Source organism: Canis lupus, chromosome 4 (genome assembly GCF_011100685.1).
Source record: "Canis lupus familiaris isolate Mischka breed German Shepherd chromosome 4, alternate assembly UU_Cfam_GSD_1.0, whole genome shotgun sequence".
NCBI lineage: Eukaryota > Metazoa > Chordata > Mammalia > Carnivora > Canidae > Canis > Canis lupus.
In genome coordinates this window covers 53,757,080-53,780,729 of record NC_049225.1, presented here as the reverse complement: position 1 = coordinate 53,780,729, position 23,650 = coordinate 53,757,080, and the positions used below count along the sequence as shown (strand labels likewise).

The window sequence follows — 23,650 nt, the reverse complement described above, 5'->3', positions numbered from 1 at the left end:
GCTTCTGGCACGGGGCTCGGAACAAAGTAGCTGCTCAATAAATATTAGGTAGATAAATGAGCGCTTGGAAATAGAGAGTGAGGTCGATGAGCTCCGAGCGCAGCCCAGGGCCGCCCTCCCCGCCGGCGGCAGGTGTGGCTCCCGGCGAGCGAGACCTGAGCGCAGGTGCCGCCTCCGTCCCTTACGCGGGCCGCGCGGCCGGTCGTCCTGGGGCAGGAGCCGCGCGGCAGGTCGGGCGCCCCGGGAGCCCCTCGCCGCAGCCATTTCCTGCTCTTTGTGTGACGGCGGCGGCGGCGGCGGAGGGCCGGCCCCGCGCGGGGGAGGAGCCGGAGCCGGAGCCGGGAGCCGCGAGCCGCGAGCCGGGCGCGGGGGGCGGGGCGGGGCGGGGCGGGCCCGGGGGCGGGGGCGGGGCCGAGCGCGGCGGCCGCGGGAGCCGAGCGGAGCCGGGCGGAGCGGGCAGAGCATCCTGCGCCCCGGCGCGGGGCCCCCGGCAGCCTCGGGCCGCTCGCCTGGACCTGCCGCCGACGCAGGTAAGCGGCGCGGCGCTCGCGGGCCTGGGCGCCGGCCTGGGCGCCGGGATGCTGCGGGGGACGCCGGTGCGGCCGCGAGGATGCGCGGGGGGCCGGCGCCCCTCCACCCAGCCCGAGGGGGGGCGCTCGGCGCGGCGCCCCGGCTGGCGCGGCCTGGGGGACCCGGAGCCCCTGGGGCAGGGCTGCAGGCCCCGCGCGGCCCCTGCCGGCTCCGGCCCATCCCGGCCCCGCGGCGCGGACCCGGGGCGAGGAGGCGCGGACACGCGACGCAGCTCGGGCGCGGCGGCGGCGGCGGCGGCGGCGGCGGCAGCAGCAGGTGCGCGGCCTGGGCCGAAGCCGCGGGCCGGAGACGGAGCGGCGCTGATCCCGGCCGGGAGACACCTGCGGGGGCCGCGAGCCCAGCGGCGGCGACCCCCGGAGCCCAGGTACTGCGGAGCGCCGGCCGCCGCCTCCGCCGCCTCGGCCCATCCCCTCCTCCAGGGCCAGCGAGAGGCGCGTGGGCCCGCCTGGCGGCCGCCGGGGACAGCAGCGCCCTGCGCTGGGCGCGACATGGGTGGGGCGGGGGGGCCGCCGGCGACCGGGGGTGCGGGGCTTTAGCGAGGCGGGAGGAAGCCGGACCGCTTGGAAGCCTGCGGGCCTACGCTGGCATCCTCTGCCTCCCGGCTGCCTGTGGGCGGGGGAGGACACGGGGAAGGGGACGAGTGCGCCGAGTCCTGGGGAAAAGGTTGGATTTCTCTTGAGCCCTGAAGACATCAGGAGGATCGCCTACCTGTCTGTTGTGGCTTCTGCTTTTCAGGACAGCCCGCCCCCTCGATGGATGGGTGGAAAGGAAGAGGAGGGAGTGCTCTCTGTTTAGAGGTGGGGGTGGGGACGGGGGCAGGAAGCCTGGTCACGGTCAGACAGGAGGACGGTTCTCTGTACTGCGGAGACCCTGGCAGGAAAGGACCCTGGGACTGCCCTGGCCCTCCTCAGCTCCAGGAACCTGCCTTTGACCTCTGCTTGCCTACTGTCTCCAGTTGAGCCGAAGCACTCACCTAGAGCTGATGGGCCATCTGCTCCCCTTCCAGCCAGGACAAGAAGGTGGCAGGGGTCTTTCCCAGCTAGCTCTCGGGTGCCTGTGCCTTCCTGGCATGGGTAAGGAGACTGGGGCAGTCCTGCGGGCATGAGGGACAAATCAGAGTGCTGGTTCTCATACTCCTCTTTTCTAACTCCTACCCTGTCCCTCTTAGGGCAGGTTGTCTTATCTTACTTACCCTTAGGCACTGGCCCTGTGGGAGGCCATGCCGGTAACCCTGGAGATCACAGATGTTGGAGGGCAAAATTCTAGGACCATATCCCTGGGCAGGATTGCAGAGGCCTTGGAGGCAGTTTTCTCTGTGACTCTCCCTGAGGCCTCCCATCTCCAGCTCCAGCTCCATGTTCTGTGCTTCCCCTAGTCTCCTATGTCAAAAATTATTTTCAAGAGAGGAGCCAGTGAACATGTTTATCCTTAAGAGCTAAATACAAAAGAATTTGAAATTTGATGCAGAGCAGGTCCTTTAGAAGTCGTTTAACTGGAAAGGAAACAGAGGCTGGGAGGCATTTGAATGGAAAACAAAGCTTTAAGTCAACCTATTTGCTATCTCTAATGGTGGAATTTCAGGCAGTAGACTGGAAGTGGGAATGGGGAACTGGGTAGCAATGTTGGGGAACAGTCACTGAAATGACAGTATCTAGCATCTGTCAGCAATGTTTGCTGCTGGGGCAGAAATGCCATTGGAGTGTGTGTCTGTGTAACTGTCCAGGGGTTCCTGGCACTGGAAGGTATCTGTGGTGCACCCAGTATCCACTTGGGGGAGGTGAAACTTTGCTATAGAGAGTTATTCAGTGGTACTGGCTGCCATCTGCCTGGCCAGTTACTGAGCCACAAGAAGAGTGTGTTGTTGCTTACAAAGCCAGTGCTTTGCCTAGTTCTGAACACTGAGCCTCTGGCGGGGGGCATTAGCTGTCAGCTCACTAAGCTTCGTTATTATATTTCCTGGTAAGTTCTGACCAGTTCTGTAGGCACCCAAGCCTGCCCTGTTTAGTCTCTGCTGAAAGTAGAAACTGAAAAACTTGCTTTAGCCGTTAGGCCAAGAATGGGGTATATGATCCAAGAGAGTTCAAGAGTTTTTTCTCGAATCAAATCAGAGGCTGGCCCAGAAAAGGAAGTAGGCATTTAAAATTTAAAATCTGGAAAAGGGGGGGATCCCTGGGTGGCGCAGCGGTTTAGTGCCTGTCTTTGGCCCAGGGTGTGATCCTGGGAACTCAGGATCGAATCCCGCGTTGGGCTCCCGGTGCATGGAGCCTGCTTCTCCCTCTGCCTATGTCTCTGCCTCTCTCTCTCTCTCTCTGTGTGCCTATCATAAATAAATAAAATTTAAAAAATATATATATATATCATTAAAAAAATAAATAAAAATAAAATAAAATAAAATCTGGAAAAGGGCCCCAGGAGAACACTACATGTACCCTCTGATAAATTGTGCCCTCTTGGGTGTTCAGTGGGCCTTCTCTGCTGTCATTGACCAGCAAGCTGAATGAGGTGATGAATAGGCAATGAGCTAATTAGCATTGGAAACAGCACTCCTGGAAAACAGTACAGGGCTCCAGTCCCTACATTTGAGAATCGGCCTACACTCTCAAAGAGGTTTCTTTTGGCTGCTGTTGGCCCCAGGGTTCTACCAAGAGCTTCACAAAATGGCCTTTTGTAGCCTCCATGTGGCCACCATAACAATGCATCTATTTCTTTACTAGCAAGTATTAATTATTCACTCGTAGTTGATGAAACAAGACATCAGTCACCTCATTGGAGTCTTTGTAACAGGCCTTTGGTCTTGTCCTTCTAAAGAGCAAACCCATGTCTAGGGCATAGAGGATAGACCCTGCCTTGGTAGTAGAGCATGTTGCTGGGCAGTGACTGGGAGGTCAGTGGTAGTGGGGAAGGAGCTGGTATTCAATACTGGATGCTCTAATTGAATGAGGGATGCATGAACATGTTAAGCAGAATGTCTAGTACATAATAAAGTGCTATTATATTTATATATTTAAGAATACGGTTCATGTGTGTAGTCAACCCATAGCCCTTCCCAACCCTACCTCCAGGGGCTTCCTGGATTTTGCTTTTCCCAGGGGAGTTGGCTCTGTGACCAAGAAACCTAGCCCCTGCAGGTTTACCTGCAAAAGTTAACCAAAAGAGTGGTAAGGTGTAGTATCAGTAAGGGCTTCAGGTCGGAAGTAGCTCTTGAGTAGCTCACTGAAGGTGGGTATAACTTGAGTAGGCAGAAAGAAGGGGAAGAAATATACTGAGCAGAAGCCCAGAGGTAGTTCTCACATTTCAACACACAAACAAAGGTCAGGAAGGAACTTTCCTCCTGTGTGCATTTAGCATTTTGCAACCAGCCAAAAATGTTAAGGGCATGCTTCACTTCCCAGGCAGACAGAGCAGAGCAGTGGCCTTCGGACACAGGATTTATCCTTGACTTGCCATGTGCCTTTAAATCCTCCACTACCTCTCTGACTTTAAAAATTAGCCCAGGGAAAGCAGCTTGCCCTGCTTGTTACCTACCTGTTGCCACAGGAGCCTGCAGATGAGATAATGTCTATAAATCCCAGTCTTAGAAGAAAGGCCGTGGAAACAGGGAAGAGAAAGAGGTTTCTGAATGTGTGGCTCTTTTGGATGACTGCCCTTTATTCCTAAAGGAACAATTTATTAATTATATATTGTGTGTCAATTTAAGAAGACAAATCTGTGGCCTCTCTGTAACATTGAGCCAAAAGGAAACTGAAAGGCACTTTGTGATTCCCAGATTCTGTCAAGGCCCCTGGATGGCCTTGTCTGTACAAAGACACTTCAGATTTCAGTTGGTGGGTGTGGGACGCCTCCCAGGATGCAGAGTTTGGATATTGGCTTCCTGGCCATGGCCATTATGCCAAGGGCTGTGTGTGGTGTGCCTCAAAAGATGACCATTCAAGCCATACTTCTGGGGCCCTGGCAACAGAGGAAGATTCTTGAAAGGAATTGTTTTAAGAATTCTTACAGGGACCATTATGGCCAAGTGGCATTTTTGAGAGACTTCCAGCAACTCAGAAATAGTGCAAGGAGAAAGGAAAGTAAACATGACCTTCTGGAGAGATACCCAAGAAGGACCCAGTGATGACTTCATCAATAGGCCTTTTGATTGTGTGTTTGCATCATCATTAGGTCATCTTAGAGCAGTGGTTCTCAGACTTTAATCTCTTCGTAGGATCGAGGGAGGTTAGTATGTCCATGTTGTATGGTCTCTGTCTTCTAAATAAGGGAGGAGATGAGGTCCTCCACAGAAAGTAAAGGTGGTGGACTGGTTAGGAGAGTTCAGGAGACTTCCGGAGGTTTGGAACAGCTGCCCCTGTGGGTGGAATAAGAAATCAACTGGGGGATGAATGAGAGGATTGTTTAACTTTTCTGAGACCAAAGAATCTGTAGGGCTGACCCTCATAGAAGACACTCAGTAACTCAGTGTTAAGTGAAGGGATACCTGAGAAAGATAGTCAATGTGTGCTTTTAAATTGTGATGCCTTAAGACAGATTTTGGCAAGGTGTGAATGCAAGAAAAGAAATCAGGACTAGGAGTCAGTCACCAGCCTTCAAGTATGTTATACCTTCATGTGGGAAAGAGAAATAAGGACCTGTGTCTTAAGGTGGAAACTACATGACAGAATTTTCTAAAGAAGTCTCTTCAAAGTCTTCATAGTAGGAAGGTTGACTTAGATATGATGCTTTAGAGGACCACAATATTTTAAATTAAAAAATTTGTTTTTACCAGAAGATATGTGTTTTGGGTCGTTGGCTTATGCATTCAGCAAGTTGTTCATATCGTGCTTATTAAGTAAATAAAATGTGCCTAACATGTGCCCGGATCTGTACTAAGGCTATGAGTCAATCTAAAAAAAAAAAAAAAAAAAAAAAAAAGATGACCATTCCTGTTTTTGGTGATCCAAAGAATTAGTGAAATATAAATCAATTTATAATGCAGTAGGAAATTGTAGACTCTTCGTCCACTTTTAGAATCCAGAGAAATGAAAGTTTGGGGGGGTTTGGTCAGACCTTTATGAAGGAGGCCTATCTTGAATTGGGCCTTGACAGTGGTTAAGGGTAGGATTCAAGAAGGGGAGAGGAGAGTCTACTGGAGAGTGGAGAGAGTTGGAGCAAAGGCAGGAATGTCCATGGGCAGGTTAATGGCACTCCAAACATCCTGGCCAGTGTGGTATCCATGTTGGAGAACTATGGTCTTAAAAGAAGACCTTTGCATGGAGTCTCCATCTACTGTCCATGTCATATTTTTTTTTTCTGGTTGGAAGGGCCCTGAGATAGTCTCAAGTCCAGTGATTCTTAACTAGTTGCTTTTGGGTTTGCACTCTTTTTTCTTTCTTTTAGTAATATGATCGACAATATTGATGAGCTCAACACACCACACCCACAGCCAGTCCCCTCCCCACTCCACCCCCGTTTTCTCCCACACAGGGAAAGATACACATGCAAGCAATGATAGCACAGGAGCAGTTGGAACCTTCCCAAAGACACAATAAAAAGTACATTGCTGGGGATCCCTGGGTGGCGCAGCGGTTTAGCGCCTGCCTTTGGCCCAGGGCGCGATCCTGGAGACCCGGGATCGAATCCCACGTCAGGCTCCCGGTGCATGGAGCCTGCTTCTCCCTCTGCCTATGTCTCTGCCTCTCTCTCTCTCTCTCTGTGTGACTATCAAAAATAAATAAAAAATTAAAAAAAAAAAGCACATTGCTTGCACACCTCACTACATAAACCATTACTGGTAAAAGTTGCCCACAAGAACCTTCACAATGGAGGTTTTGACATCATGGTTGAGAACCATTGCCCAGGCAGCTTCCATATTTTACAGACTAGGAAATGGCCTTTTTAGAATGAGTGAAAATATGATTCCAGGGCCTAAGTCAGTTTTCAGAGTGAGCCACAACCAAATTGCACCTTCACATCCGTGAGACTGAGGCCCGCAGGCTCTGCTCTGGGGGCTGAACCTACAGTCTCACTCTGTTTCCACAGCAGATGCAGCGTGGCTGGCTTCCCTTCCTGAGTTTTAGCAGGTGCTTCTGAGACACAGCATATCTCCGGATATGGGTCACGTTGGTGCCCCTCACATGGTGGCTTGTCACAGGCCCCAGCGGGAGCAGATTGACAGGCCACCCTCCCTGGCCTGACCGTGTGCCCCCCACCCCCACCCCCGGTGCCTGCAAGAGGATGGGATCTGCCCAGTTGGGTTATCAACGGAAAGGCCCCCTCAGCCCTGACAACACAGGAAGCAGCTGAGTAGAACTGGCTGGCAGGAGCAGTGGCAAGGTTTCTAACCTTGCCAGGGTCTTTTTCTTTGCTGTAAACAACCAGGAGGGTAGGCCTTCTCCAGAGGCCCCAAGACATGGACTTCTCTGCTCTGACCTCCTGTCCCTTGTGTGGAGAGAAGCCGCCGGTGATGATGCCTTTTTCCCAGAAGCCCCACAACGAGGGAGTTAGGTAGCGAAGGCCACCTGGAGACCATGCTGTGGACTGGCTAGATGTCCCTGGAAATGCTGGGAAGGAGGCCTTGGGTTGTTGTCTCTGAAAGTAAATATAAAAATTTCAATCAAAGCGATACATGCTTTAAAAAGATCAAAGAGTACTGAGAGGTGCGTGATGAGAACAACCAAGCGGTGCCCACCTCCCCGTAGATGCTGTCGCTTCTAACTCACTGTTTCTTCCAGCACTTGTCTCCACATCTCGAAAGGATATGCTTACGCTGCCGTTTCTTGATTTATCTGTTCTATGTATTGTCTATTTACTTCCTGCTGTGATAGAAGAAGGCTTGGCTTTCTTACACCATCTGCCTCCCTCCCTGTCCCCATCTCCTGATATAGGGAGAGCTGTTTTAACCTTAGTCGTGTTTAAAGCATCTATATTATTAAGATGTGTAAATGATGGTCACAAGAGAGCTAGGCAATGTCCTTTGATTTATCTCCTTTCCTTCATGGCTTTTTTGTTTTATTGCAGAAGTAGAATTTTCTCCCTCCCTTCCTGCCTACCTATTTAATGTTACTTTTTTGTTTTTGTTTTTGTTTTTTTTACAGCTCTGTCCTATCTATTACTGTATTAGATCTTCTTACCTTCCCAGGAAGTTACAGTGTTAACCCCAGCTCTGCCCCTAACTGGCCAGTAGACCTTGCCCAGACCTGTCTTGCCTCTCAGCCCCAATGTCCTCCTTGCAGAAAGAGAGCTCAGGGTGGAGGTGGAAGGAGGACTACACACCCATCTCGTTCTCATTCTAAACCTCAAAGCCCATCCCCCGGGTCAGAGACTGTTGCTGTGTGAGCAGTCTCCCCTCCAGGGTGGGGCAGCCCCAGACTTGACAGATGGAAGGGCAACAAAACTGGGGTGGGGGTGGGGAGCAGGTGGAGGTGCAGGTTTGGGCCCTGCTCCACGGTGCTCCAACCCCTCCTGTCATCTAGGGGCTGCTCCATGGGATCCTGTGGATGTGTCTGTTACTCTCTGGTTCTCCCCCACTTCCTCGGGTGATTTTTTTTTTCAGCACAGTCTCTGCTCATCAGGGTAGCATCATAGTTCCCAAACACACCCACCTCCTTCTCTAGCTCCCTCTCTCTTTGTACCACTCCTGCCTATGTTATACCCAAAGTTTTCCCAAGTACTCATGCAAACCCTCATGTTTTTTTGGTAACGACTTTATTTATTTATACACTCTGCAGGTCACCCACTTAAAGCATATAGGTCAGTAATGGGGTATTTACAGAGTTGTGCAATCGTCATTGTGACTAATTTTATAATATGTTCATCACGCCAGAAAGAAGGACCTTCATGCCCATTAGCAGTACCACTATTTCCCCCAGTCTCCACCCCAAGCCTAGGCAACCACTAATTACTTAATGTCTCTCTTATTTGCCTACCCTGGACATTTCCTTTAAAAAGCATATTATCCTTCTTTCACTTAGCAGATTTTCAAAGTTCATCCATGTTGTAGAATGTGACTATGACTCATTCCTTTTTGTGGCTAAATAATATTCCACAGTGTGGACATACCGTATTTTATTTACCCATTCATCAGCTGATGGACATTGGAGTTGTTTTCACTTTTTGGCTATTACAAATAATGATGCTGTGAACATTCATGTATATGTTTTTGTGTGGACATATGTTGTCAGTTCTTTTGGGGTTATACTGAAGCATGGGATTGCTTCATCATATGATAACTCTATGTTTAAAATTTGGAGGGACTGCCAAACTGTTTCTCAAAGTTGCTGCAACTGTTTTACATTCCTACCAGCAGAATATAGGGGTTCCAATTTCATATCCTTACCAACATTGGTTATATCTGTCTTTTTGATTATAGCTGTTCTAATGGATGTGAAGTGATAACTCACTGTGATTTTGATTTGCATTTCCCTAATGGCTAAGGATATTAGTAATTTTTATGTGCTTATTGTCCATTTGTATATATTCTTTGTAGCAAAGTCTGTTCCTATCCTTTGCCCATTTTAAAGATTGGGTTCTTTTTCTGTTATTGAATTTTAAGAATTCTTTCTATATTCTATAGCAGATATAGGACTTCCAGATAGTCTCTCCGATCCTGTGGATTGTCTTTTCACTTTCTTGATGATGTTTTTTTTTTTTTTTTGAAGCACAAAAATTGTCAAGTTAATTTTGACGCTATTAAAAGCTAGTAAAATCAAATAGGTGCTTATCTATTTTTTATTTCACTGCTTGTACGTTTGATGTCATTACATATTCCAAAGTCACAAAGATTTACTCTTGTGTTTTCTTCTAAGAGTTTTATTGTTTTGGCTGTTACATTTAGGTCTTTGATCCATTTTAAGTTTTTTGTTGTGTGGTATGGGGTAGAGTTTACCTTTATTCATTTGCATGTGGATATCCAGTTGTCCCAGCACCATTTGCTGAAAAAAGTATTCTTTCCCCCATTGAATTTTTACTTGGTACCCTCGTCAAAAATCAATTGACCTTAAATATCAGGGTTTATTTTTAGATTTTCAATTCTGTTTCATATTCTTATACCAATGCCACACATTTTTTTCACAGTTTTGATTACTGTAGCTTTGTAATAAGTTTTGAAATTTTGAAGTGAACGTCCTCCAGTTTTGTTGGTTTTGGGGATTGTTTTGAATTTCTATATGAATTTTAGAAATAGCTTATCAATTTCTGTTACAGATGCCAGCTGGGATTTTGATTCAGATCACATTGGATCTGAATCAATTTGGGGAGAATTGCCATCTTAAAACATTATTAAGTCTTCCAAGCCATGAAAATGGGGTATCTTTCCATTTATTTGTGCTTTCTTTAATATTTTTTATAATGTTTTATAGTTTTCAGAATATACTTTTTGTGCTTTTTCCTTGTCAAATTTATTCCTAAGTATTGTATTGTTTGTGATGCTGTTGTAAATATACTTTCCTGATTTCATTTTTTGATTGTGTGTTGCTAATGTATAGAGATACAATTGATCTTCATATGTCAATCTTTTATCCTGCAACCTTGCTGAACATGTTTGTTCATTCTAATACTTTTCAGTGGGTTTCATTAGGATTTTCTACATACAAGATTAAGCATCTGCGCATAGAGATAGTTTGACTCCTTCCTTTCTAACATGGATACCTTTTATTTCATTTTCTTGGCAAATGACACTGGCTAGAACCTTAAAACAATGTTGAATAAAAATGGAGAGAGCTTACATCCTTGTCTTCTTCCTAATTTTAGGAAAACATTCAGTCTTTTACCATTAAGTCTGATATTGGCTGTGGGTTTTGTTTTGTTTTGTTTTGTTTCAGCTGCCCATTATCAGGTTTAGGGACTTCCCTTCTATTCCTAGTTTATTGAGTGTTTTTGTCATGAATGAGTATAAGATTTTGTCAAATGCTCTTTTTGCATGTACTGAGATGACCGTGTAGGATTTGTCCTTTATTCCGTGATATGGCTTATTGCATTAATTGGTTTTTGTTTTTTGTTTTTTGTTTTTTTTTTCATTAATTGGTTTTTGGATGTTATTGTTAAAGCAATCATACATTCCTGGGCTATATCTCACTTTGTCATGATGTCTAATCCTTTTTGTATGTTGTGTGGATTTGGTTTTATTGAGCACTCTTTACCTAGCAAGCAAGGATTTGCTGGGTCACATGGTCACATGGTTACTCTGTGCTTTAAAATTTGAGTAACTGCTACACTGTTTCATAAGTTATTGCACTGTTTTACATTCCCACCAGCAATGTCTGAGGGTTCCAATTTCCCAGCCTCACCGACATTGGAAGGAGTAATCAGATCCCAGAGGGGAGAGACCTTGAAAGAGGAGTGAAATCCAGTCATACCGTGAGAGGAGGATGAGCATTTACTTCAGAGATAACTGCTCACTTTAAGTGCTCACATGTTAACTATTTGAACCTTTTTGATAGAGTTCTTTCTAAAACATAAACAGGTTTTTTTTGCTATTTATACTCCTTTTCCTCCTCTCCCAATCTTAAAATCCTGGTATCTTGGACATAGCTATGTATTTCTTGATGTCTTGGGCTCACTGGCCACCTACTCATTGAATAATTCATCACATAGCTACGAATGTGTGCTTGATACTGTGCTTGGGAGCTGGGTGGGAGTTAGACACAGCTCCTGCCCTCAAGGAATTTGGCGTTTAGAGCTGGAGAGAAAATGTAAAAGATGTAATAAAGCGTTCTGGATGCCATGAAAGTAGGGGCGCACTGGGTTTAAGGAGGGCCAGGGGAGGAAGTGAATTCAGGTAGAGGGTAGGAGAGGCAGAAAGGCTCCTTAAGGAGGTAATGTTCCCTTCATCCTCCGCTCCCCCAGCCCCAGGATCATTCTGGCAATGTATGAAGCCTTCAGTGGGTTCTACTGTGTCCTGTGCTAGTGATGATACTTCTATAGGCTATTGAAGTATGTAGAGTTGTGCTTCTGTGCTTGGTGGCCCAGACTCCCAAGCCCATATAGTTCCTCTCCATCCCGCATGGCTCTGCCTCTCCTCTTCATGCAGCACTGTGAGGCTTGCTGCTGTCAGCTCTGGGGCTGCACCTAACCTATGGCTTTATTTTACAGATAGGCGATACATTAAAAGAAGTGCCAAGTGGCCACAGTGGGGTTTGAAGTCACAAGGTTTGACCACTGGGTCATTTCATTTCCAGCCTGTTCAAGATAAGCCACAGGGTCCATTCTGGTACAATCTGTGGAAGTCCTGCAAGATGCATATGGGTGACTGTGTCCCTGTTTGGCCCCCACACCTATGAAGATGCTGACTCTGACATGTGGAAGGGTCTCAGCTGCAGAGGAAATACTGACCTGTGAAGCTACATCCTGTCACAGCAAACTTGGGTCCCTGTGTAATCTCCAACATGCCCAGTGTATACATGGAAAAGCAGGCTGCACTCCAGGTTCCTTCTTTGGATTTTTCCTTGCTCAGTCAAATGCTGCTCAAGAATACACTTTTTTTTAAGAGGGACAGTCTAAGCCTCCCTTTTATATTTACATATTTGTTTACATATTTATTTATATAATATTTGTATATATAAATATACTCATATTTATAATTTTTATTTTATTTTTTCATATTTATAATTTTTAAAATTATGTATTTGTGTATGTATTTAATTGCTTTCCAGCTGGAGAGATTACAGGCAGCGAAAATATTTCCTGGCCTCTTGATGTTTGTGGGACCCAGAGGTGATAGTTACCTAATCTTTTCAGGTTGGCAGAGGGTTGTTCTTCATGAGGGAAAAAGCAGCCAAGCTACAAGGGGAAAAAAGTAAAGTCCTTGGTACTTTTCATAAAGGTACAAAAGTAGGTGTCGTCCAGAAGAAAGGGCAAAGGACTGGGAGTCAAGATACCCCTTTCTGGCCCAGCTCAGCCACCAGCTGACCACGTGACCTTGAAAGAAAGTTTTCACTTCTCAGTAACACCATGCCCTCTTTAGAAAAACAGCAAAAATAACACCTGTTCTCTCGAAACTGCAGGGTGGTTGTGATTAAGGAAATCAATGTGAAAGACCTATAGAGTTGAGATGCTGCAGTTGAGATAATGGTAATGCCCTCCTTTTTTTTTTTTTTTTTTTCCCAATAGAACTGTTGCAGTGTTTGCTTCATCCATTCACTGTGTTGAAAAGAGGCCACCCGGCTGCTAACATTTCCCAAGGGCTTACTCTGTGCCTGCTATTGGGCAGCATTCCACATTCTGTAATGTTATATAATCCTCAGAATAAATCACTGAGGACTGGGACTATTATTAATTATTGCCCCCATAAAGGTAAGGAAACGGAGACTTGAGAAGTTAATATGCTTATGGTTATATAGCTTAGTGACAGATGACAGATTTGAGTCCATAGCTAAAGCTTAACTGTTACACTTTGGTATTCCACTTCTGTAAAAAGATCTTACTCTTTTTTTCCTTTCCTTCCAGAAAGTCAAATAGAAAATGACAATGCAGATCTTTTGCTTACATAGTAGCAGCCTTTAGGGTGTGGTTAGTCAGAACCTGCATCCCCCAAGCCAGGTTTTCCTGGCACCCTGCTGGTGTTCATGGGGCCCATCTCCTCTTCTCGGGGTCCCTCAGTCATCTGAGCCACGGTGCCCCTAAAGCCCTTCCCAGAAGCAGATTGCCTTGGAGCCCAGAGTTCTTACCTTTTGGTGAAACCAGGCTGCTGGGTTTGAGCTTGTTAGCAAGATGTTGAATTTAAATTTGCCATCAGTGCCTGCCCTGACAGCATGCAGCTGTGCCTGGTAAGTGACACTCTCAGAGCACTGTTCATTGTTCAATATTTTTATTAATTTCTTTTCCAAAGTGGCAAAATGGCCACATGTTCATTGACTGGATATGGGGAATTATTCTCATTTGGAAGATTGCGAAATGGGCAGGACACTTGAGCCAGAAAACAAGTGCCTATTTTCATGTATACTGCTTAAAATGCCCAAAATGTTTTTTTTTCTTTCTGATTGATGTGGAGTTGGCAGTGACTTACAGCACTTGAGTTAAAAATGTCTGATTTCCTTCTCCCTGAGGCAGTGAATGATCTACAAACAAACACAGGAATCCATTAGAGAAGCTGCATTTACAAGGAGAAAAGGAAGGTTGCATTAACAGAAATAAAGACTTCTAATTTACTGGCTTGTAGGCTGTTTACTTATTGATTCTCTTCAAGGGAGGTGCAGGGGTGTTATTGTGTTAAAGGAAAAACCTGAAGGGTTATTCTGGTAGATAAATTGTTTTGAAGCTTGTGAAGTCCAGAAGAAACCCAGGTTGTAGGAAGGTGAAAAGAAAGATCATGGCAAGTGGGAGTCATGGAAGGTAAAGGAAGGGGACATGGATAAAAGCTGATACTATATACACTGAGCTGATGATTTCTTGAACATTTTCAAACATATATAAAATTGGGTGGAAAAAATATAATAAGCATCACACAGCATTAACAGTTATTAACTCCTAGCCAGTTTTGATTCATCTGTTACTCACTTTCTCCCCATCTAGTATTATTTGGAAGCAAACTCCTCTATCATTTTACCCATATTTTAGGAAGTGTTTCTAGAAGATAAGAACTCTTTTAAAATATAACCTTGTTATTGTTATCACATCTGAAAAATAATAGCACTGTTTCCTCAATATTATCAAACATCCAGTCACTATTAAATTTTCCTATCTCCTCATAAACGATTTTTTTACGATTGTTTTCTTATGGTTGGCTTCTTACGGTTTTGTTTGAAAGAGGATCCAAAGAAGGTGACGCACTGTGATCGTCTGCCAAGTCCCCTATTGGCTATAGTTTCCCCTCCATCTCTTTTTTCCCCCATGGAATTTATTTATTGAAGACACTGAGTCATTTATCCCACAGAGTTTCCCATAGATTATGTTTTACTAATTACATCACTGTGGTGTATTTTAATGTGTTCTTGTGTCCCCTCCATTTCCTATGAATGAGTGTCAAAGGCTTGATTGGGTTTAAGTGTTTTGCTTTGGGTCCAGCATTCTTCATAAGGTAATGGTGTGCTTTTCCGTCAGGAGGCACATAATATCTGATTGTAATTCATTTAGTGATGCCAGCAGTGGTTGATGATCAGTGCCTATATCCATTTTAAGGGTTAGAAAAATGGGGATATTTTAGTTGCCAATGTTTCTGGGGGAAAAAAAGAACTCCTATATCTATAGAGAGAAACATCCCCTCTTCTGCAATTTGGTTATCCAGCGGTCAGTTTGTATAGGAAAGGTATGTTAAATGTTTGCTTTTTTCCTTTTTTGTACCTATTTTCAACATAAAGTTTGGTTCACAGGCATCCTCCAGCAGTAAACAAACAAAAGTTAACAAAACCAAGGTCTAATTGTCTTTATTATTTCATGGATTTAAACATATTTGACATTGCTTCATTGAGGTATACTAACTGTGCTCACAGTCCCCTTTGTTGGCCAATGGAAGCTGCCTCAGGTTGGCTCCTGGGTCCCTTGGACACACCCCAGGAGTCATGGTTAGAGACCTGCTTCCTTGCTTTCTTCTGTGACAACTTGCTCTAAGCCTTTCTTATACTTTTTCTGTCCCAGACCTGGATGAGCTGTTTCTTCAAAATACTGATCCTTTTAGTGGGAAATGCTATTTTCAGACCACAGCTTGACACTAAAGGCACTCATTCATTGCTCATGGGTTGGTCATTGCGTCCTGGGCTTTTCAGTGCACAGAGCTAGGAAGTAAATGCACATATATACATACATACAAACATACATATGGTATATTTAAAGTCAGAACACATGATGACTTCCTACTAATACCCAATTTCCTATTCAGGACTATTTGGTTTACTTGGTTTAATATCTCCTTTCACCAAGAATGGCAGTGCTCAACACCACCAGGAATGATAGAGTATTCCACAATTACTAATTTGTTTTACTTTGCACTGCAACAGTTAACCAATATAATTACTAAAAAAAAAGCATGAGGTTTTTTTTGTTTGTTTGTTTGTTTGTTTGTTTTTTTTGCAACTCTTCATTGTTCTTAGGGTATCTCCCATCAGAAATGGTAGGATCAAATTTCTGAATGTGAAAATCACTTGGAATAGGTTGTTTCTGTGTAGTTATGCCAACAACTAACACAAATATACCTTCATTTGTTTTATCTTACTTTTTTGGGGGGATGGTTGCTTTTTTAAATTTAAATTTTATTTTATAATTATGTAAAGTATGTGATTTCAAAGTCAAATCTACAAAACAGTATATCCAAAGAATTCTTGCCTCTATCTCTACACCCTCAAGCCTATCTTCCCCATAGGTGGCCAGTTTTTAAAACTAGGTGATTTATCCTTTCATTGTTTGTTTTTTAATGTGTGTGTGTGTGTGTGCGCGCGTGCATCACTCCTTTCTTAAATAAATGTATTGTACACAACTTTATCCTGGAGATCACCCCATGGTTGTGTGTATAGATAGATTCCTCATTCCTTTTTACTGCTGCCTAGTATTTCACAGTACAGCTGTACCATAGTTTATTCACACAATCTTCTGTTAAGGGGTGTTTGCATTTTGCAAATTTTTGTCTGCTATTGCAGATGATGCTGCAGTCAATAGCGTTGTGCAAATGTCTTTTTGCATTTTTATCAATTTATCTTTGGGATAGTTTCCTAGAAGTGAGATTGTGGGTCAAAGAATAAAATGCATATACAAGTTTGTTAGATATTACCAGATTTCCTTCCTTATGCTATCTTACATCCTTACCAAGGTCCTAGAGATGGAGCCCAGGCATTTTATTATTAAAAAGCTATGCCTGTGGGAGATGCCTGGGTGTCTCAGTGGATTAAGCATCAGGCTCTTGATTTTGGCCTACATCATGATCTTGGGGTCATAAAATTGAGCCCCATGAAGGGCTCTGTACTCTGTGGGGAGCCTCCTTAAGATTATCTCCCTCTCCCTCTGCCCCTCCCTCCTCTCAAACAAATAACTAAATCTTAAAAAAAAAAAAACTGTGCCGGTAGTTCTTTGGCACAAGCAGGACCAATAATCACTGATGTGTAGCATTTGAAAGGATTTAGCGTAGAGACCTCCTGTCAGTAACACGCAGTCTTGCAATAGGAGTCTGAGCACGTGGAAGGGAGCACAAAATCTGGAACTGGAGACACCTTGGTTCCAACCCCAGCCTGACACTTACCAGCACTTGACATTGTGAAATTACTTAAGTTTGAGCTTCTGTTGGCTCTTCTATAAAATGGGAATAATCATAGGACCTACCTTTATGGGGTTGATGCAAGGTTAATCCAGAAATAGTGGAGTGCTTAGCAGTGTAGGGGTTAAAGAATTATTATTATTATTATTATTTGAATTAATGAAGAGTTATTAGGGCTTTGGAGCCCTTTGGATCATTATGCTCTATAAAATTATTAGTTCTTCCTACGAAATGAATTTAATATTAATGTAAGAAAGATAATTTTTTGTGTGTTGATTGGTAAATGGTTTTGCTGTAGAACTGGATGCCACACGTAGAATTCAGGGGAGAGAGTAGGAAGAAGCACAGGCATGGAGAGGACCTGAAACCACCACCATGAGGTCAAATACCTGCAGAAGACAGAGGGGAAATAACTCTGGGCTCCTCATGCCCTCATTTGACGTGGCATTCGCTGTCACCACAGTACCTGACAGGGAAGTGTGTTAGGAGACTCTGTGAAGTGTGAAGCATAGTTAGCTGCTCAGCCCCGAGCTGCCCTCCCAGCCATGAGCCTGAAGGAGACACTAGTTTAGAGACAGCATGCCTTTGGGTACACTCTGCAGCCCCTAGATCCAGCTGTCATGTTGGTGGTCCTATTCTACCCTGGTTTAGATGCCTCATTTCCTGACAAGCAATCAAGACACATTCTCTGACACTTCAAAACTCTAGCCTGCAAGCCCATCTCAGGCTTGCCTGGGATTTGGGGAAGGGAGGGGAGGGGTGCTCAGACCATCAGAAGTGGGCTTTCTCTGTTTCCTTATTCAAATGTGCTAAAGGGGCAGCTCGTTATTATTGTTAATCTTATTAAACTCAGTTTTTTGACTTTTATTCACCTAGTTTATTCTGTTTTGCTTTGCTTTGTACTTTGCTTCATTTATTTCTGCTTTTGTAATGATCAGTCCTTGCATTTTCATTTCTTTGGGTTGATTTTTTATTCCTTTTTAAGATTTTTGAGTCAAAATTAGGTTCATTTAGTTTCACTTTCTTACTTTCTGCTAAATATGTTTAAGACATTTATTTCAGCTATCTTTCAATTTTAAGTGTTTCATAATTTCTATTTGAATTCCTTTTTAGCTGTGAGTAGCCTTGAAGTATGTTTTTGCAAACTTTCATAGGTATAGGAGGTTTTTTGGCTGTGATTTGTATTATTGATTTTGAATTGTGTTGCATGGTCATCTGTGAATGTAACTTCTAGGATGTCATATTTGGGGGAACTCGTGAGAACCTGTTTTATGGTCTAAATCAGGATCTTTTTTTTTTATCAACGTTTCATGTACGCTTTAAAAAAATGAGTATTCTGTGCTGAGTTCTTAAAATAGTAGTTAGCTCGGGTTGGGTTAAGTGCATCTTCAGATCCCCTTTAGCCTCACTGCTAGGGGAAGCTCTCATCAAATCCACTGCACTCTGCCAGGGTCCAGGACACAGAAATGTCCATTTAGGACTGATTTACTTGGTGTGCCTCAAAGCATCTCCAGACCAAGGAAGACCATGGCTCTTCCATTTTTGCAAATAAGGTTAAATTTGTTGGAGTCTGAATTCTTGTAGTTCCAGCTTACTGAGTTTGGAGTAGAATCAAGTCAATAATCGTGGCTATTTCTATCATGTGTATTTGTGCTGTTTGGTAATTTAGGAGTAGAACTGCATATCCTCATGCAGAACAGAAGTTGGAGGTGGCCGAGGCTCATGTCTAGCATCAGGTACATCTGAGGCCCTTGCCCTTAGTCACTGTGGTTGTATGGGTGTCATATAACTGCTCTGAGCCTTTTCATTTATCAGTTCTGTAAACCACCTGCCGTGTTGATCACAGAAGGTGGTGGTGAAGTTTAGTCCAGATAATAGACATTAAAAAAAAAAACTTTCTAAACTGTAAAGAGATCCTCAAATATCAGGTACAGGTTGTGAGCACCTTGTGAAGACGCAGCAGATGGAGATGGTCTCGATGCATGTAAAACTCCCTTCATTCTCTGGGAGATATTGAGACACATTTGGAGGCCCCTAACATTCTTTTCCCTCAGTGCAGAAGACAGCAGCTGCAGCCATGACCACCCACGTCACCCTGGAAGATGCCCTGTCCAACGTGGACCTGCTGGAAGAGCTGCCCCTCCCCGACCAGCAGCCATGCATCGAGCCACCACCTTCCTCCATCATGTACCAGGTCAGTTCTTCCAGAGGACCAGGGAGTTCCAGATCCCTTCTGAGGGTTTGCCCTGAAGGCACAGGGAAGGGGGATGCCTGCCTCTAAAAGGTGAAAGGTCTTGAGCTGATGGAGTCCCTCGTGCCCTGGTGGAGCTGAGTATGAGGAATAGATTAGCTCGTAAACATAAACCAGGGCTATTTGTCCTCCCCAGGGAAGGCTTGTTGATCCTCTCTGACCCCAAATACCTTCCCTGCTGTTCTTGCTGCGGCACCAACCAAGGATCTGGGAGCTCTGATCTCATGAATTAAATATTACAATTTAGAAACCCCTAGAGCCTGCCTGGGTAATTACTTTTCCTTCATGTATGTGAGAAGAGCTTTCAGCTCCCCATAGCAGCTAATGGCTCAGGGATGCCAGTCACCATTGTTTGCTTGTGCCTGAGCTTATGATAAACCATGATCAGATCGCTCAAAACCATGATGCCCCCCTCCCCCCGCCCAACCACCCCTCAGGGCATGATGGGAAGGACAGCAGTGTAGCTGGAGTCCACTTTGTAGATAGCCCCCCATCCGGGCATGCCAGGTGAGCATGCCACATTGGGAAAGAATAAGTTAATATGAACTTTTTAGCCATATTTGACCTTTTGTAGGTTCTGGGCCTGCTAACTGAAACTAAATATGAATGCATAATATATTTGTAATTTCATTCAATAGTTAGATTTTATTTAAGCATATTCCTGAAGGTTCAAGTGACAAAACGGCTTATTCACATTTTCTAACCCACATTAAATTTTTGATTACATAAATATCTTTTTTATTACAGGCAATACAGAAAAGTATAACAAAATAAAATTTCCCTGTAACTATGACTACATATACATACACATACCCCTTTTTACCATATATATGATATATATATTATACATTGATATAGATATATATTGTTTAACCAAAAGGGAAGCAGAGTATATATATTGCTCTATAATTTGGCTTTTTTAACTTAAAGTTTATTGTGGGTATTTTTCCATAGCAATACTACAGTGCTACCATCTTATTTTTGACCACCACATAGTACTTATAAGTCCCTTGTATGGATACGCTATTATTATTTATTAGCCTTTTGCTGTTAATGGACATTTGGATGGTTTCCAATTTGTGCTGTCACCAAAAATGCTGCAGTTATCATCCTTATGCATAAGTATCTGCAGCCTCAGGTGAGTACTTTTGCAACTTCTGGATGAAAATAATGCACACCTTAATTTTTAACAGCTCTTTAGGTTTCTATAGTTTAAGCGTGTACTTCCAAGGCTCTGCCAGGTGAACCTGGGAAAGCAGATGCGGGCCCCGTCTAGCCAGCGCCTGCCCAGTGTGAGTCAGAGTGGGGTTTCTTGGGGGAAGATCAGAGGAACAATGTGGAGATAGGTTTCCACAGAGACGTGTGGCCTTTGTTGGCAGCGGTTTGGACTCGTTTTTGGACACCCAGCCACCTTGGACTCATTTTCCAACAAACAAATATTTCTGTCCTCTAATTCCTCCAGGCTAACTTTGACACAAACTTCGAGGACAGGAATGCATTTGTCACAGGCATTGCAAGGTACATTGAGCAGGCCACGGTCCATTCCAGCATGGTAAGTTGCCGTGATCCTGCCAGCATGGGAGGGGCTTGTGCTCAGCTATTCCCAGAGCTGCCTGCCTCAGACTGGTCTCCGTAAGCCGGTTCTCAGGTCCTGCCCCACCCCCTCTCAATGCCTCGGGCACACTGTTCCCCTGCCTTCTGGCTCGCCTGTGGGGCCCCACTGGATCCCATTATTTATATCCGTGAACTTCTGTAGCTTTTCAGGTTAATGTGCAGTTTAATCCTGCCTTGTCTTATACTTTATAGATTACTGGCTATGTGGAAATGTGTCTCTTGACAAAAGCAAAAGGTTTCTCAAAAAGAAGAGATGGTGGCTATAGAATAACGCCTTATTAACCCAAGGAAGTTCGTGGTCTAAATCATTCACAAATGGGGTCGATGGTCTAATAGGTCTGTATCTGACCTATCTGTGAGGAATCATCCATTTGCCACTTGCCTCTTGGGCTTTGATTGATTTTATTCTCTCTCTCTCTCTTTATTCATGAGAGAGGCAGAGAGAGAGAGGCAGAGACATAGGCAGAGGGAGAAACAGGCCTCATGCTGGGAGCCCAATGCAGGACTTGATCCCAGGACTCTGGGACCACAACCTGAGCCAAAGGCAGACGCCTAACCACTGAGCCACCCAGGCGTCCCCATTGTTTTTATTCTCATGTAGCCCTGGAATTTGAAGAATTTCAGAACCCTCATTCAGAGGCTCTGCCTGTAGCTCATTGGACCTTTCTCACTGTATCAGTTATATGCTAAAGCCTTGCCTTATCATCCCTAGCCCCATTCATTCAATATATATTGTATACCTGGTACCTGCAGAGACTGTGCTAAATGTAGGAGAGGGAGATACACAAGGACAAATAGTGGCCAGTCTTGATTCTCAATGAAGCAAGTGAACAAACTTTCCATTTATTGAACACTTTCTGTGCAGGTATTTTATTTATTTAAAAAAATATAATTTTTTTCCAATGTAGTTAACATGCAGTGTTATATTAGTTTCAGGTATACAATATAGTGATTCAACAATTCTGAACATAACTCAATGCTCATTCTAAGTATCCTCTTTATCCCCATCACCTGTTTCACCCATTCCACCTATTCCCCAACCCACCTCCTCCCTGGTAACCATCAGTTTGTTCTCTGTAGTTAAGAGTCTATTTTTTGGTATGTCTTTTTTTCCCCCCTGTGTTTGTTTTATTTCTTAAATTCCACCTATGAGTAAAATCATTTGGTGTTTGTCTTTCTCTGACTGACTTATTTTGCTTAACATTATACTCTCTAGGTCCATCAGTATTGCTGCAATGGCAAGATTTCATTCTTTTTTGTGGCTGCATAATATTCCATTCCATAGGAAATATGTATATTACATACACATATAAAATACATATTATATACATATATACATAATATGTAATTATATACATAATATATATTTAATATATGTAGTACATACATATATACACATATATAAAACATACTGTGTGTGTGTGTATATACACACACATACACACACCTCATCTTTATCTATTCATCTATCAATGGACATGTAGGTTGTGTCCATATTTTGACTATTGTAGATAATGCTGCAACAAACAGAAGTGCATATATCCTTTCAAATTAGTGTTTCTATATTCTTTGGGTAAATATCCAACAGGGTGATTACTGGATCACATGATAGTTCTATTTTTAATTTTTGGGGGGAACTTCCAAACTGTCTTCCACAGTAGCTGTACCAGTTTGCATCCCTAGCAACAGTGCAAGAGGGTTCCTTTTTCTCCTCATCCTCACCAACACTTGTTATTTCTTATGCTTTTGATTTTAGCCATTCTGACAGGCGTGAGGTGGCATCTCATTGTGATTATGATGTGCATTTCCCTGATATGATGAGTGATATTGAGTGTCTTTCCTTGTGTTTATTGGCCATTTGGATATCGCTTTGGAGAAATGTCTATTCATAAATTCTCTGTCAGATATTTTAAATGCACTGTTTGAATTAGTTCTCATTTCAACCCTGTAAGATAGGTTCCCATTTTACAGACAGGGAAACCCAAAGTTCAGAAAGTTAGTGAATTACTCAAGCCCTGCCACTGACAAATGACTTGGCCAAATGCAGGTCTGTCTGACTATAAAACCTGTGCTCTAGATTACTCTGTGTAGGCAAATAGAAATGTATTAAGTTAAAGGTAAATGACATGGTAAAAGTTCAAAGCTCTGTGCTTTTGAAGAGTTAAGGGTCAGAGAAAGTTTGATGAAAGAAGGGGCTTTTGAGTAGGGCCTTGTATGCTATATATATATATACAGATACACATTTTAACCATTTGTATGAAAATTTAAAATGTGTAAGATATTCTCACACATAGATATCATTGGAGCCTTATAATAGCCCTGTGACTCACAAAGGGATCATTATGTCCATTTTAGAGATGAGAAAACTGAGACCTGGAGAAGTGAAGAAGCAAGTTACTCATGATCCCACAAACTAACAAATTATAGGGTTGAACTTGGAATCAAGGCTTTTGGTTACCAGTCCTGATCTCTTTGCCCTCAATTCTGCTGTCTCATGTAGTTAGAATTTTATGTGTCAGAGATGAAGTGGGGAGGGCACACTAGATGGTGGAACGAGCAGAAGCAAAGACACAAAGATTCTCAGAGACTTCCTGGGTTTGGGTTTCTCTGTGCACACACATATATAGTGTCTCTCTCTTTGCCCACATGCCCTTTCTTGAGCTGTACACTGCACTTGCTTTGAGAGCATTAAAAAACACCAAGGCCTGGGCCCCTACCTGGAAATAAGGATTTAGTTCTTGTGGGGCATGGCCTGGGCATCAGGGGTGATCCAGTGATTCAGGCCAACTCTAAATGAGAAAATGGTGACATTTTTAAGGTAAAAGATGAGCCTAAGCAGAGCCACAACCAGAACTTCAATCTCCTGAGGCTGCACTTAGGGCTCTTCCTGCCACACTGTCCTGACTTCTGCACTCCAGGCAAATAGCAAAGTTGATGGTCACCTGAACGATCCATTGGGCAGCATCTACACCATACTTGTTCGCTGCACTTGCTCACAGCACACAGCCTGCAGCCTGGGACCTGTGAGCACGCAGTAAACCATT

General features: G+C 43.9%; 1 protein-coding gene across 4 annotated transcripts in view; it reads left to right on the top strand.

The window, feature by feature from the left end:
• Positions 1-423: 423 nt before the first annotated feature.
• CYFIP2 (cytoplasmic FMR1 interacting protein 2) overlaps positions 424-23,650 on the top strand; it is a 123,983-nt gene continuing 100,756 nt past the window's right edge. For 2 of the 4 annotated variants that reach the window (XM_038534920.1, XM_038534921.1), the window contains exons 1-2: positions 18,819-18,935; positions 20,455-20,544. In XM_038534920.1, coding sequence (XP_038390848.1) covers positions 18,819-18,935; positions 20,455-20,544 — 207 coding nt within the window. Of the gene's footprint in view, positions 531-18,795; positions 18,936-20,454; positions 20,545-23,650 lie in introns of those variants that run through there. The other 2 variants (XM_038534919.1, XM_038534918.1) reach the window with 2 other exon arrangements.